The sequence below is a fragment of the Lissotriton helveticus genome, chromosome 9, assembly GCF_964261635.1.
Source record: "Lissotriton helveticus chromosome 9, aLisHel1.1, whole genome shotgun sequence".
Classification (NCBI taxonomy): Eukaryota; Metazoa; Chordata; class Amphibia; order Caudata; family Salamandridae; genus Lissotriton; species Lissotriton helveticus.
This window is the reverse complement of record NC_136070.1, coordinates 80,131,245-80,147,273: the sequence shown is the minus strand read 5'-3', so window position 1 is coordinate 80,147,273 and position 16,029 is coordinate 80,131,245. Positions and strand designations below refer to the sequence as shown.

General features: G+C 49.7%; 1 protein-coding gene across 4 annotated transcripts in view; it reads right to left on the bottom strand.

The window, feature by feature from the left end:
* Positions 1-16,029, bottom strand: part of FUT8 (fucosyltransferase 8) — a 733,753-nt gene that overhangs the window by 287,227 nt on the left and 430,497 nt on the right. For all 4 annotated transcript variants that reach the window (XM_078659523.1, XM_078659526.1, XM_078659525.1 and 1 more), the window contains one exon: positions 5,509-5,904. In XM_078659523.1, coding sequence (XP_078515649.1) covers positions 5,509-5,711 — 203 coding nt within the window. In that variant the 5' untranslated portion in view covers positions 5,712-5,904. The remainder of the gene's footprint in view (positions 1-5,508; positions 5,905-16,029) is intronic.

Below are 16,029 nucleotides of genomic sequence, written 5' to 3'. Positions count from 1 at the left end.
GACACAGGAGAGGTCTCTCAAAGAGTAGGGCTTAAAATGACACAGGAGAGGTCTCTCAAAGAGTAGGGCTTAAAACGACACAGGAGAGGTCTCTCAAAGAGTAGGGCTTAAAACGACACGGGAGGTGTCTCTCAAAGAGTCGGGCTTAAAACGACACAGGAGGTGTCTCTTAAAGAGTAGGGCTTAAAACGACACGGGAGGTGTCTCTCAAAGAGTAGGGCTTAAAATGACACAGGAAAGGACTCTCAAAGAGTAGGGCTTAAAATGACACAGGAGAGGTCTCTCAAAGAGTAGGGCTTAAAATGACACAGGAAAGGTCTCTCAAAGAGTAGGGCTTAAAACGACACAGGAGGTATCTCTCAAAGAGTCGGGCTTAAAACGACACAGGAGGTGTCTCTTAAAGAGTAGGGCTTAAAACGACACGGGAGGTGTCTCTCAAAGAGTAGGGCTTAAAATGACACAGGAAAGGACTCTCAAAGAGTAGGGCTTAAAATGACACAGGAGAGGTCTCTCAAAGAGTAGGGCTTAAAATGACACAGGAGAGGTCTCTCAAAGAGTAGGGCTTAAAATGACACAGGAAAGGACTCTCAAAGATTAGGGCTTAAAACGACACGGGAGGTGTCTCTCAAAGAGTCGGGCTTAAAACGACACAGGAGGTGTCTCTTAAAGAGTAGGGCTTAAAACGACACGGGAGGTGTCTCTCAAAGAGTCGGGCTTAAAACGACACAGGAGGTGTCTCTTAAAGAGTAGGGCTTAAAACGAAACGGGAGGTGTCTCTCAAAGAGTAGGGCTTAAAACGACACGGGAGGTGTCTCTCAAAGAGTCGGGCTTAAAACGACACAGGAGATGTCTCTTAAAGAGTAGGGCTTAAAACGACACGGGAGGTGTCTCTCAAAGAGTAGGGCTTAAAACGACACGGGAGGTGTCTCTCAAAGAGTAGGGCTTAAAACGGCACGGGAGGTGTCTCTCAAAGAGTCGGGCTTAAAACGACACAGGAGGTGTCTCTTAAAGAGTCGGGCTTAAAACGACACAGGAGGTGTCTCTTAAAGAGTCGGCCTTAAAACGACACGGGAGGTGTCTCTCAAAGAGTCGGGCTTAAAACGACACAGGAGGTGTCTCTTAAAGAGTAGGGCTTAAAACGACACAAGAGATGTCTCTCAAAGAGTAGGGCTTAAAAAGACCATCGAGATGTCTCTCACAGAGTAGGGCATAAAATGACACAGGAGATGTCTCTCATAGAGTAGGGCTTAAAATGACACAGGAGATGTCTCTCATAGAGTAGGGCTTAAAACGACACAAGAGATGACTCTCAAAGAGTAGGGCTTAAAACAACACGGGAGATGTCTCAAAGAATAGGGCTTACAACAACACTTGAGATGTCTCTCAAAGAGGAGGGCTTAAAACGACACGAGAAATGTCTCTCAAAGAGTAGGGCTTAAAACGACACAGGAGATGTCTCTCAAAGAGGAAGCAGAGCACGTTTTTTGTAACATCTCCAGCAAATAGAGCTTTGGGGTGGGGTGTGTGGGGGAGGGGAGCGGGGAGGGACAAATTGTGGAGCCAGAGACTCAGAAAGACTCTTTCAGTGCTTGGACAAAACAAGGATTTCCAGAAGTCTCTCAATCCTTAGCAATGATCCAAGATTCTCTCCCCCCTTCCCCCAATGTTCTAATTTTAGGAAGGAAAGAGGGATGTGGGATAGTTGGGTGTGTGTTGCTTGTTTCTTTCCTTTTTTAAACTAACTGGACATTTTGTAAGTGTGCTTATCATCAGGGTGATAAGAAAAGGGTAGAGGTGGATGGACTCAAAGATGGCCGCCTGCGATGAGACAAACTGCAGTGAACATGCCCTCAGCGGCAGACTCCGGCAACATATGGTTATAAGATCACTGGTAAGGATAACTTACTACTCCAACTTCAGTCTGAGAATATTTGGGGCAAGCGTAACTTTCCCCAAAATAGTCCTAAAGCCTTATTTATCATTCTAATCCAGTACTGCTAAATTTTTGGGAAGTTAAAAATCGGTCAAATATTTGGAAAAAAGGGCTGAAATTTATTTTTGGATTGCGGTCCCGTGAGGCCCGTACGGCACTATTAACGGCAAAACTGTAAGAATACCAATGTGTGGTAAATTTTTGAAGGAGACCATATGTTCTCCATTTAGATACAATATGGATTTGAAAAAAAAACCAGGTCTTTTCCATTGCCAGAAAGTTCTGACTGGATTGATACAACAATTCTATTAGTTTAGTTGTTTACACTTTACGTGTTATATTGAACCCATTTCTAATACCATAAGGGGGCAGTCCAATGAGTGATGATACAACATAACATACAACATAACCTAACATAACATCTGTATTTGTAAAGCTCACAGGTATTTTGGGTATCTTGGCGCTGAATAACAGATGTTTGTTGTTACCCAACTAATTTTATCGACCTCAGATGGATGAAAGGCTGAGTGGACCCGCCGGGATTTGAACCTGTGACCATGAGGTCAAACACAGGCCCCTGCAGTGGACAAAGTAGTCCACTCAGCCACCAGACGCGGCTATAATACATTTAAAAAAAAACAGCTAACATCATCAGACAAATAAATTAACATTCTGGAATTCTTATATATGGGGAATATCAGACATGCAGGAGTAAAACATTGAATTGTATTTTTTTTCTGTACACTGGAGGAGGGTGCCTTTAAAACACTTCCTGGATTAAACGTCCATGCTCTTTATTGAATAAACCAACGTCAAAATCGATTCACATGATTTCGAATTGCATTGTTTGAATTCAGTATGTTGCATTTTGTTTTATTTTTGTGTATTCTCTTTGAACAAAAATAAAATTATTAAGAAAACATGTTCCTCTTACTTTGGCGTTAATTGCAGATCCCACAAGCATAGGTCAAACATTACAAGGGCTTAGGCACTTACTTCAAAGTATTCCTAACAGAACATAATTCTCGTTCCTCACTGGGAGCCATCCCCAGAATATGTACCTTGCCGCTAAAAGTGTCCTGATAAATATTAACAAATAAATACAAATAGAACGTTTAGCTGTAGATATGTGCAGCAAATGTAATAACCAGGGTGGATGGTGAAAATACCTTCCAAGTGCATGTTACTTAGGCACATAGAATTTCTCTCGGGAAGAACAGGAGTAAAAGGTAACTTCAGCTCACACGCAATATCTCAAAACGAGAACATTTTCAAATATGCTCCCTAAGAAAGGAGGGGTCTTTCATTAAAAACGTGCGCCCTGAACGTGGCCAGGTCCGAATCAGTCATGTACCCCCCACCCCCGTGCAGACTTCCACTGAGATTACCGACAAGTTTGCTGTAAAGTGAATCAAGTAGCAGCTAAAGGATGCTGAAACAGCACCAAACCATGAGGCAAAATACTACAAAAGAAAGAAACGCATACAAGGCCAGGGGTGTCCAGTGTACGTCCAAGGGGGCTGGACCCATGCCAGATTCTCCACATAACCAAAGACCATTTAAATGGGAGTCAGGCCTCAGGCAGAGTAAAATTAAGGTGCGAAATTTCACTCCGCCTGATTCAAAGTGCGTAAGATAATTCACACCTATTTTTCGGGGTGTGGGAGAAGCAGCCCTGATTATTCACAGCCACTAATTCTGCAATGTAAAAATGCACACAAAAAAACTCCTCCCCATCTCTCCTGGCCGTCTTCACCATTTTTCCCAACCCACTCACAGTAATTCACATTCATTTATCACCTGCTTAAAACAGGTGGTAAATGAATGTAGTAAAATCCAAAAGAATTGGGAATACTGTGCGGTTTTACAATAATTATTTTTTATACGACAGTAATTCCCCATTTCATCAGGTTTAACTCGTAATTCACAGTGCTGGTGTGGATTTACTGCATTGTAGGGGAAGATTACATGTGAATTTACTGTTACCTTTGTATAGTGCAATTTGTCGTCAGGCCTAATGGTATGGAAATGTGTTTTGGGTGGAAATCTTGAACATTTGGTTCGGAGCCGGGATTAGTGGATCAATGTTTAACAACCAAGGACTAGTCCAAAAGGAGCCAATGCTCTCAGGATCAGGCCTCACCAATCAATCTAAGACACAAATAAACAAGCCGAGGCTGGGAGTCACCAGACCCAATACTGCTTTGTCTCTTAATAGCCAACCCATCGCCAACCTGACAAACCCCACACAGCAGCAAGGTGGCGCTGTACACTGTGGGCGCTGCAATACCTAAGGTCCTGCAACAACAGACCCTCCAGCTCCTTGAAGACCTTGATGCGTGCGAGAGCGCTAGCTGCTACTCAGAGGGGCTGGCAGACATCAGTGCCATTAACATCACAACCACAGCAACACTGCTGGACTACAAAAAGCACATCACCAGCAGGGGGAATTAAATAATTGTTAAAAACGATTGAGCAGAGATTACGAAACATGTTTTTTCAAAGGTATACACACAGCTAGTATTAGTGACGTAAAGAGAGGGCACTATTGGGAGATAATGGCCGCCACTCAAGAAGGGTCTACAGCCGAAGATGAAGGCCCCTAATGAGGGAGAAGAGCAATGAACTTCACAATGGCCACGGCTCCCTATGTCACTAAACATGTAAGCACATACTTGGGGGAGTCTTGCACCCCCCTCACTCTCTCCCCACAAGCATGACCCATATCCCCACCCTCTTCCTTGCCCTCCCACTGTGGCACACAAAGTTTAGACATGCACTGCTCCAGCTCAAATGGTCAGTGTGACTGCAGGGCCAGTGGAGGGGGTGTTGGGAGAAACCAGGCCAACCTAGGAGTATTCGCTTTTGGGGGACTGTGGAGAACCCCGCAAACATCTACAGAATTCTCCCTTTGGCCATGAGATCCCTCTGTCAGGCGCCCTGAGGACCTGAGCTTCAGCTGCGCATGCCTGCCAGTCAGCTAGCAGGGCTAGCAATATGCCTCTCTGGCCATGATCATTTTCCTGGCTGCTGTCACCGAAAGTTACTGCTGTCGTTAGGTGACAGCCGCCAGGAAGAGACGTGAATGTTCAAGCAGCTGATCTGAACAGCTATTGTGGCCTACCCCCGCCCTATTTTTCTCAGTGTAGGCCGAAACAGGTCTGTGTTCTAATACCATGTGATGATGATGAAATTTATTGTATAGCAATAGTAAAATACTGATTACAATAGTTTAAAAAAATTAAGTACCACACAGAGTGCCTTTCATAAACAGATCAGATTGGCTCTGATGATAGGAGTCAATAGATATTATTTCAAAAGACAACAAGTAAGGTCCAAAAATCAGCTTTCCGATGAGCTGGTTGTCTCTGGATGAACAGCCATGTGAGCTACTTCTGCGACGGAAAATAGGAAACCGGAAGACAAGCCAACAACCAATAGCACACAGCACATGCAGCACAATGTCCCCACCTTTCACCATCAACAAGGCCACAAACAGCGATGATCCAGCAGCATAGGGGCGCAGTACGACACTGGTGGACCAGTGAATAGCAACCAGTGGTGGTCGCTCTTACCTGAGAGATTCTGCCATACTCCTTAGGTCTTCATTTTGCTGTTTTAATCGTTCCAGCTTTGCAAGGATCTTGGAGAGTTCTCGGCTGGAGTGATCAGGGTGGTCACTGTCCCGCACCAAATGTCCACCAATGTAGAACAACAAGGTCCCCCAGGCAAAGAGAATGAGCATAATCCAACGCCAGGAGCCCGTCCATGGCCGCATTTTAGATTTTCAGTGCACTCCAAGGCCGTGTTCACTCATAAAATAACAAAAAACATCGTAACTCTCCGGTCCGCTTGAGGAAAGCCAACTTCGCAGCTTCACCGTTGACTTACGGCATCCTTCCCAGCCAGGTCAAATCCTCCTCGGGGTTTAACATCAGTCCCTTTGGCACTGTGAAGCCCGTTAACAAACTCTGGAAACAAAGGGAAAGAAAGTCAATCAGTTTTTAAAGATGGATATATTGAAAGTATAGGTGACATTTTGTTATTCCTCAGCGGCCAAGCCTCTATCACGAGGCAGCCTCAGCAACCTCTGGTCAAAGTTTGCATCTATCTGGTGATGACCACATACTCTGTGCCCAGCTTCACCTGATGACTTTTAGATTACAAGTTCCCAAACTGTGGTCCTCATTGATACTACAACACAATTTATGGGACCGCCAGAAGCTGCCCACTGACCATCGAACGAACTTCGTCTTTTTGCATTCTTGGTACATTTGTCTAAACTTTGCTTTAAAAAGTAAATGTTTCTAGCTACATTTTCCAGATAAAACTGCTTTTTTTGGTTTAACACGTCCCTTCCTCTATAAAATATTACACGGCTTGCCCCTCTCCTCTTTATAGTGCCTAGGGAAAAAGCATCATGCCTCTATCAGCTACAGTGCAGCTAGAGTGACAGCCTGCAGCACTGGCCAAGATACTCTTTGCTGTATAAAAATCATGTTTAGTTTTTTAAAGATTTAATTTAAGGTTCCATGCATATATTTTTTTAGGTTTCGCTGGAGGGCGGAGCTCTTAGCTCCGCCTCCAGAGAAATCTCTTGATTTCCAGTAAGGAAAATGGAATACGCCCCCCTGTCCCATTGGCTAGCTCCATAAATGGAGGCTAGCCATTGGAACAGAGATCTGTCCGTCAAGGCCGGACCAGATTCGGGGGCGTTCCCGAGATTTTTTCCCAGGGCGGAGTTACGTTTTTTCCCGTTCCCTCCCCTTTCACTGAAAGTCTGTCCATTCCAGCCCCCTCCGTGTGCCTTTCCGCCCCCCCTCGCTGTCCTGTGCACGTTTCCCGCCGTCCGTGTCCACTCCCGCCCCCTCCCGCCGTCCGTGTCCACTCCCGCCCCCTCCCGCCGTCCGTGTCCTCTCCCGCCCCCTCCCGCCGTCCGTGTCCACTCCCGCCCCCTCCCGCCGTCCGTGTCCTCTCCCGCCCCCTCCCGCCGTCCGTGTCCACTCCCGCCCCCTCCCGCCGTCCGTGTCCTCTCCCGCCCCCAGGGGCGTAACACAAGCCCCCGCAACCCCTGCGTTGCGGGGGGGCCTCGCGCTCCTAATACATTGATGACGGAATGGGGCGGGCCCCGGCCGGGGCCCATGAGGCTGGCAGTAGAATGGTGCGGGCCCGTGAGCGAGGCTAGCAGCAGGAATGGTGGTGCGGGGCCACGGCCGGACCCGGGGCCCATGAGGCTGGCAGCAGAATGGTGCGGGGCCCGTGAGCGAGCGAGGCTGGCAGCAGGAATGGTGGTCGGGGCCCCAGCCGGGGCCCGTGTGGCTGGCAGCGGCTGAGCGGCTCTTCTGACTGCTGCTCTCTGCCTCTTGATTTGAGCCTGCCCTGCCTGACTGGAATCAATGGTGGGGAGGGGGGGGCAGCGGACTTAGTCCTGGGCGCTGGCGGGCTGGCAATGCAGCAGGCACTCCAGGCAGAATGGTGCGGTGCGGTGCGGGCAGCGGTGCCCCCGTGGCGTGTGCCGACGGAGCTGCCTTGTGACCCTCTTCACCCCCTCTTCCTATCCCTCGCGCCCCCACCCCTCGCGCCCTCCAGCCATCGTCTGTGGTTATCTTATGCCTGGTTTTCTGCCGTTCCCAGGGCTGAGGTAAGCAGCAGACTCCCTCTTTGTAGGACACTTCGACCCCCAGTCTGTATGTGTGTGTGTGGCGGGGGGGTGAGGGTGCTGTCAGGACTCACGCTGTGCGTGTAAAGCGCTGTGCATTTGGGAGGTGTGTGGTGTGTACATTGATGGTGACTAGAGTGAACGCAGTAGGGGAGTGTGGGAGGAGATGAGGGGGAGGGGTGTTAGTGAGGGTGAGTCTGTACACGCTGGAGTAAACACGAAAGGGCGCTGTGCCGGGTCTGCCATGAGAGGGAATGGCGGTATGTATATTGGACGAGGGGTGACACATGTGGGCACCAGCGCAGACGAGGCGCTGCCGGGACAGTCCCTGGTGAGAGAGCCGCGGGGAATCAGGCTCGGCGCTGCACGGGTGTCGCTGAGAGGTACTGGGCCAACCCTGAACCAGGCACGGCTCCACACGGGTGACGGGAAGGGCACGGGCTCCCTGCTGCAGCAGGCACTGCCCTGCACGGTGATGGTGGGGTGCCAGGCAGGGCATGGTGAGAAGAACCCGAGGGCCAGGTGATGCGGACACCTTTCTGCACTGGGGCTGGTGAAGGGTGCAGGCGGCAGGGCAGCTCTTGGGTGACAGCCCGATGGAGACGCGTCACTGCACCGCTGATGGTGGGTGTGTGGTGAGCTCCCTGGAGAGAGCCCTGGGGAAGGAGACCGACCGCTCCACCTTTGACAATCAAGGGAACAGTGCAGCCCTGGTGAGAGAGATCCCGCTCCTTGGGTAAGTTGGGAACTTTGCATCGGTGCCAGTGAGGGGGGCAGAGCAGGCCCTGGGGAGAGAGAGACAGGGTGTACCTGCTTTGTCGCTGGGGCGCAGGAGCTGTGTATGCTGCCACATTCCTCGATTCATCAGAGCTGTGGGACACAGTACTGTCCCTCCCTCTGAGCCCGGGAACAGTGGCGCTGCTCTGCGCCATGGGACCCGGGGGTCTGGGTGCTGCTGCGGCGCTCGTGGCCTCGGAGCTGTGGGTGCTGATGTGGCCCTCGGGGCCTCGGAGCTGTGGGTGCTGCTGTGGCCCTCGGGGCCTCGGAGCTGTGTATGCTGCCACATTCCTCGATTCATCAGAGCTGTGGGACACATTTCTGTCCCTCCCTCTGAGCCTGGGAACAGTGGCGTTGCTCTGCCCCATGGGCCATGGGACCCGGGGGTCTGGGTGCTGCTGCGGCGCTCGTGGCCTCGGAGCTGTGGGTGCTGATGTGGCCCTCGGGGCCTCGGAGCTGTGGGGGCTGATGTGGCCCTCGGGGCCTCGGAGCTGTGGGTACTGCTGTGCCCCATGGGACACGAAGCTGTGGGTGCTGCTGTGGCCCTCGGGGCCTCGGAGCTGTGGGGGCTGCTATGGCCCTCTGGGCCTCGGAGCTGTGGGTGCTGCTATGGCCCTCTGGGCCTCGGAGCTGTGGGTGCTGCTGTGGCCCTCGGGGCCTCGGAACTGTGGGTGCTGCTGTGGCCCTCGGGGCCTCGGAGCTGTGGGTGCTGCTATGACCCTCTGGGTTGAACCGGTCGCTTAGGTTCCCTGGCAGGTCGTCACCGTACGGTTTCCTTTCACAACCATTCCTGGTAAACATTTATGAAAGGATAATTCGCCCGTCCATCAAAAGGCCCCCTTAGGTTGCCGGGCGGAATGTAAGACGCGCAGCTCGCCCGCACGCGAGGGAGCCTGCTGAGGTGAGCATCAGAGAGGGAAAAAAAAGTAGTTGAACGTCAGCACCACCCTGGAGGCACGAGGCGCTGCATCTTCACGGCACCCGACCAGGGGGCACACATGCCTGAGCGGTGACCTTTCGCAGCAGCACCACAGATCATCCCTGTTGATGGAGGGGCTCTGTGTGGGTGTGTGAGGGGCTGTGGGTGTGTGGAGGGCTCTGTGTGGGTGTGTGGGGGGGCTCTGTGCGGGTGTGTGGGGGGGCTCTGTGTGGGTGGTGGGGGGGCTCTGTCTGGGTGTGTGGGGGGGCTCGCAGTGTGTGTGAGGGCTCTGTCTGGGTGTGTGTGTGGGGGCTCTGTGGGTGTGTGTGTGGGGGGGCCCTGTGTGTGTGGAGGGGCTCTGTGTGGGGGGCTCTCTGTGGGTGTGGGTGCGTGTGGCACTTGCGAGAGATTAAGCTATTGGCATTGTAAATGACAATGCCATTTATTTATCGGTTTTGAAAACGAACACATAAATAAAAAAATTGTCATTTACAATGCCAATAGCTCTAACTTTTCCAAAAGCGAAACCGTTGCATTGTAAATGCTTGTTTTACTGTGCTGCGACTCACCCTCTGCTGCAGCCTGTTACCTCTGTTTATACTGAACTGCTGTAGGTCTTTTAATTCGTAATATTATAAAAAGGCGGAACACTGCGCACTCACACTACACCACAACTGTTTGTATATTTTTAATAAATTCACAACACATGAACAGCTGAAAGGATTCGGTGGCACTGGCAGAGTGGCACACTGCATTTTGGAGGTAGCATTCCATTCTGCTGTGTTTGAGCTCCTCTGTTCCATGGCAGAATGGCTGCAGCCATATGTAAACCAGCAATGACCGACCGAAAAACAGTAATAGGGTCCCGAGTGCAGGGCCAGGCCAGGCATCAAGAGGAACAAGGCACACGCGTTTCCGTTCAGAGAGGATGTCACTGCTCTGGGCGTGTATGGATTTGATTTAACTCGTTGTGTGCAAGTTATAAATTCAGTAAATTAAACTATTTTTCTAATCACGACCAATGATGTGTATGGCGATAATGTTGCCTATTTACCCTGCGGGCGTTGGCATAATGAAGTCCTCCCCCTCCCCACCCCCCATCAGTCGACCAGTCAAAATTGTTTATCGTCTTGAATTGCAATGCATTTAATTAAAATCCACTTTCACTGGTATAGGCCTGTGCATTAACACAGAGAGCCATTTCATTACTAATACAACGGATGCCAAACGTGCTTTAAGGCATGTAAAATGGAGTAAAGTGGTCGGATGAAAAGCTGGAACGTGTTTTTTTCGCTACGGAGCAGGGACACGCATTTTTTAAACTGGGCGCGCACTCCGCGCAGCTACGTAACAGCTTTATTATAATTTATTTTTTAAGTAGCTGCATGTTAAATAACGTATGAGGTGGTCATGGAATGGAAGGTTTTTGTTTGAACCCAAAGCGCCCGTGCCCTCTTCCGGCTTTAATGTATCTACTTAAGTAGATATGTTCACCAGGTAGATGGTCTGAACGGAATGCTGGGACTGCGTGGACAAGAATCATTGTTGGGGACACCAGCTTGGGGGCTGCTAACTGGCCGCCCACTCCCATTATCTGTGTGGTCAACTACCCCACACCTGCCACAGCCCACTTTCGTTCAATACAGCGCTCTTCAAGACCGCCCTCCTCCATAACCCTCTAGTCACTTTGGTCCAGGTAAGCCATGTGCTGCAATAAACCTTTTAAGACGTGTATTTCTACGGTTATTACCAATGGACCACTTGGGGGGGAAAAAATCAAAATGATATTGTATGCATCTTGTTAGCAATTTGACAACAACTGTTGACATATCTATATTTGTTCCTCTTACCATAAGATGCCTTTCCCAATCACCGTCCCCTTGAGTGGTACTCACTGAACTTGACCTGTCCTCAGTGCTTTTTATTCACCTCCACACGTCCTTGTCCTTTCTATCACAGCCCAAACCACTTCTCGTATCGCACTCGGATGTCATTAGTGAAAAACCTATCAAGACCGCTCCCGCCCATTCACCGGGTCTTTCCGCAACACCGATGCTCTGGACACTATATACTCATCTGATGCTCCCTCGCTGATACTCTCAAAGTTCCTACTCCAGGAAACCTTTCGGTGTCAGTGCGCTATATAAGTCCCCCCTAAGATAAGATAAGATAAGATACCCTCACAGCCCTCAAGGCCATCATCAACTTCTATACTATTATCCAATTGTATCTAGCAGGTCCTGGTCACACCAACCCCCTTCTACACCAGCTTCAAAGGTTCTAACTTTTTTGAAGGTCTGGCTGCAAATCATTTTCAGTGCCTTTCGCGAGCACTCGTGTGATCAATACATGGCCACAGCAAAGCGCAGATGATTACACTGTGCTACACACACTCTTTACGTTGTGGCCTTGGTGATATGGGACGGTAGCTACTTACTGCACACACAGCCAGTGAAGACCTGTCAGCAGCACCACCGACTCTTCGGGTCCTGGTAGGGCTTCACATCGGAGCCATGCAACCGCGCTAGATGCATTTTCTTGGCCCCTTCCTTTGGCCCTCTCTTGTAACTCACCAAAGAGTTTATACACAGAAAGCAAACACATTGTCTTTGCCAATGCTTGTTTAATAAAATACACCATAGAGTTCTTCACAACCTTTAACCCTTTAAATTCTCCCTCATCACCTACCTTCTTAGCCTTTCACTCTCTGTCTTGCTCTATTCTGAATAAAATACTTCCCCTAAACCATGCTAATGCTTACTGTAGGTCCCTCTGAAAATGAAGATCTCGCATAACTTGTCAACACATCAAGGCTTCTTTTCTGCCTATGTTTTCCTCCGAAGCCGGAAGTCAACAAATGAATGAAAAGATGTATGAATAAAAGAATGAACACACTGGCCTCGGTTCTTATCACTTTATAACGGAACCTATGTGTGTTTTACAGGGAGTCGGCCTTGCAGCACTAACAGATGTCTTTGGTGTGTGTCATGCACTGAACACCAGCAGGGAGTGTGTACATTATTCATTCCTGCTATATGACTCGACCGTAGTCACCTTAAGGAACTTAGCAATTAAAGCAGGATTACCGAAAGCCACAACCATAAGAGAGCAGAGTTATAGGAAGCGTAAAGGATGTTCCATCCCTAAAGTGAAGAGACCTCACTCTTTTCACGCCCAGCGCTGCGACGCTAGAGGCTACAGGAGCATCTTCTGTGCATCTGGAGGTAAAATGTTTTTAATGGGGAACTCGAACACAAAGCAATTACCAGTGGGATTGGCTGGTAATGGAGGCAGCCTACTAAAAAAGCATCTTTTAAGATTCTAGACTGCATGAATTAAACTCCTTTATTCCCAAAGGACAGAGGCTGGTACTGACTGTGGTGTTGCCTATTTCAAGAAAGAAAACGACTTTAGAGTGTTAGGATAAAGATATATTCTCACATCTGTGGATATACCTAGTTATCCCTGCAAATAAAACTGCAGCCATACCCCAGGGGTATTACAAGGTGTAAACAATGATGTAGTGACAAGCTGATGATGCAACTTCTTGTAGGGGAAGCCCTAGAGAGTGAAAGAGTCAACAGGAACAAAAATGTGGTCCCTCGCGGATTCTTGGTACTCGGGAAGAAATCAGCGGCCACAAAAAGTACGGAAGTAATGAATAAAAATCGTAACAAATTTGTATGCAATAACAATTTGAATATGATAAGCTGAAAAACTAACATTAGAATTATTTATCGACATCTATTTTCCCATGCACCTGCACCAGTTCAAGTTCAAGTTCAGGCATTTATAAAGCGCACTACTCACCCAGAGGGTCTCAAGGCGCTAGGGGGAGGGGATCACTGTTTATCGAATAGCCAAGTTTTCAGTTCTTTTCTGAAGGAGATGTGATTCTGAGTAAGGCGGAGGTGGGTGGGGAGTGAGTTCCAGGTCTTGGCAGCCAGGAAGGAGAAGGATCTGCCACCCATGGTGGTTTTTCGGATGCGCGGGACTGCAGCGAGGGCTTGATTGAATGATCTTAGTTGGCGGGTGGGATAGTAGAAGGACAGTCGGGTGTTGAGGCATTCGGGTCCTAGATTATAAAGGGCCTTGTGTGCGTGGGTAAGAAGGCGGAAAGTGATTCTTTTGTTGACGGGAAGCCAGTGGAGGTTTTTTAAGTGACCGGTGATGTGTTCTTGGCGAGGGATGTCTAATATGAGTCTCGCTGATGCGTTTTGAATGCGCTGGAGCTTTTTCTGCAATTTTGTTGTAATTCCGGCGTAGAGTGTGTTGCCATAGTCCAGTCGACTTGTGACCAGTGCATGGGTGACAGTCTTTCTTGTTTCGAGGGGGATCCAGCGGAAGATCTTTTTGAGAATGCGAAGGACGTTGAAGCAGGAGGACGATACAGCGTTGACTTGTCTGGACATTGAGAGAGAGGAGTCTAGAATGAAGCCAAGGTTACGTGCATGGTCTGTGGGTGTGGGCGCTGATCCCAAAGCGGAAGGCCACCAGGAGTCGTCCCAAGCTGAGGGGGAGGATCCAAGGATGAGCACCTCCGTTTTGTCTGAGTTGAGTTTTAAGCGGCTCTGTTTCATCCATTCGGCTACTTCTTTCATACCTTCGTGAAGGTTGTTTTTGGCGGTGTTGGGGTCTTTGGTGAGGGAAAGGATTAGCTGGGTGTCGTCGGCGTAGGAGATGATGTTGAGGTTATGTTGATGTGCGATGGAGGCGAGGGGACTCATGTAGACGTTGAAGAGGGTGGGACTGAGTGAGGAGCCTTGGGGTACGCCGCAGATGACTTCGGTGGACTCGGAGTAGAAAGGGGGGAGTCGGACTCTCTGGGTTCTTCCGGCTAGGAACGAGATGATCCAGTCCAAGGCTTTTCCTTGTATGCCGATGTTGTAGAGGCGTTGTATGAGGGTGTTGTGACAGACAGTGTCGAAGGCGGCGGAGAGGTCGAGTAGAATGAGGGCCACTGTTTCACCGTTGTCCAGGAGTGCTCGGATGTCGTCTGTCGCCGCAATGAGGGCGGTTTCGGTGCTGTGTTTGGCTCGGAAGCCGTTTTGTGAGGGATCCAGGGAGTTGTTGGATTCGAGGAAGGCTGCGAGTTGGCTGTTGACGGCTTTCTCGATGACTTTGGCCGGGAAAGGGAGGAGGGAAATGGGTCGGTAGTTTTTCAGTTCTGAGGGGTCTGCTGTTGGTTTTTTCAGAAGGGCGCTGAGTTCGGCGTGTTTCCATATTTCTGGAAAGGAGGCGGAGTTGAAGGAGCAGTTGATGACATCGCGGAGTTGGGGGGCGATGATGGAGTCAGCTTTGTTGAAGATGTAGTGGGGACAGGGATCCGAGGGTGAGCCAGAGTGGATTGAGTTCATGAGGCGAATGGTATCTTCAATGGTGATTGGGTTCCAGGACTTGAGGTAGTTAGTTGGAGGGGTGGGAACAGAAGGGGGTGGGGTGAGTTGGTCATTGGGAGTATTCATGAAGCTGTTGTGGATGTCGGCGATTTTGTTGTAGAAGAAGGAGGATAGCGCATTGCAGAGGTCTTGGGAGTTAGTGATGTCGTTGGATGCTGCGGGAGGGTTGGTGAATTCTTTGACGATATTGAAGAGTTCCTTGCTGTTATGAGAGTTGTTGTCGAGACGGTCCATAAATGCTGATTTCTTGGCGGATCGAATCAGTTGGTGGTGTTTGCGGGTAGCTGTCTTGAGGGAGGCCATGTTGTCTGAGGTTGGTTCTTTTCTCCAGTTCTTCTCCAGGGTGCGGCATGTCTTCTTGGATTTTTTAAGGTCGTCATTAAACCAGGGAGCCCTTTTGCTGAATGATTTCAACTGGTGTTTTTTCAGGGGTGCTAGTTCGTCCGCACTGTTGGTGATCCATTGCCTGAGGTTTGTGGCCGCTTGGTCTGGGTCCGTTGTTAGGGTGGGAGTGTTTTGGCTGAGTGATGTGAGGAGTTGGTCGGTGGTGATTTTGTTCCATTTTCTTCGGGGAATGGGTTGTGGACGGTTGTGGGTCAGGGTTGTTTTGTAGCTGAAGTGAACACAGCTGTGATCCGTCCAGTGGAGAGCTGTAGTGTGATCGAAGGAGATGTGCTTGCTGGAGGTGAAGATAGGGTCGAGCGTGTGTCCGGCTGTGTGAGTGGGGGTGTTAACAAGTTGTTTGAGTCCGAGATTGGACAGGTTGTCCAGAAGGGTGGTGGTGTTGTTGTCGAGAATGTTGTCAAGGTGGTAGTTGAGGTCTCCTAGGAGAATGTAGTTCTCGGAAGCGAGGGCGTGCGGGCTGACGAAGTCAGTGATGTCGTCACTGAATTGAGTACGGGTGCCTGGGGGCCTGTAAATGAGGGTTCCTCTGAGTGTGGTCCTGGGGTCGGTGTGGATCTGGAAGTGGAGGTGTTCGGCGGTTGCAAGATTGTCGTCAGAGCTGGTTGTAATTTTGATGGTGTTTCTATGGACGATGGCTATGCCTCCTCCAGTTTTGTTAATGGTGCGGTCTTTTCGAATGATCTTGTATGTGTCCGGTATGGCTATGGCGATGTCGGGGGCAGAAGATGTATTCATCCATGTTTCAGTGAGGAAGGCGATGTCAGGAGATGTAGAGTCTATTAGGTCCCAGAGTTCGGTTGCGTGTCTGTGGACCGAGCGGGTGTTCAGTAGGATGCATTTCAAGTCGTTGGGTTCGGAGCTGTGTGTGGAGGAAGTGTGTTTGGTTAGGGTCCTGACGCAGTTGAACTTACAGGAGAGGCAGGAGAATGGGCCGTGG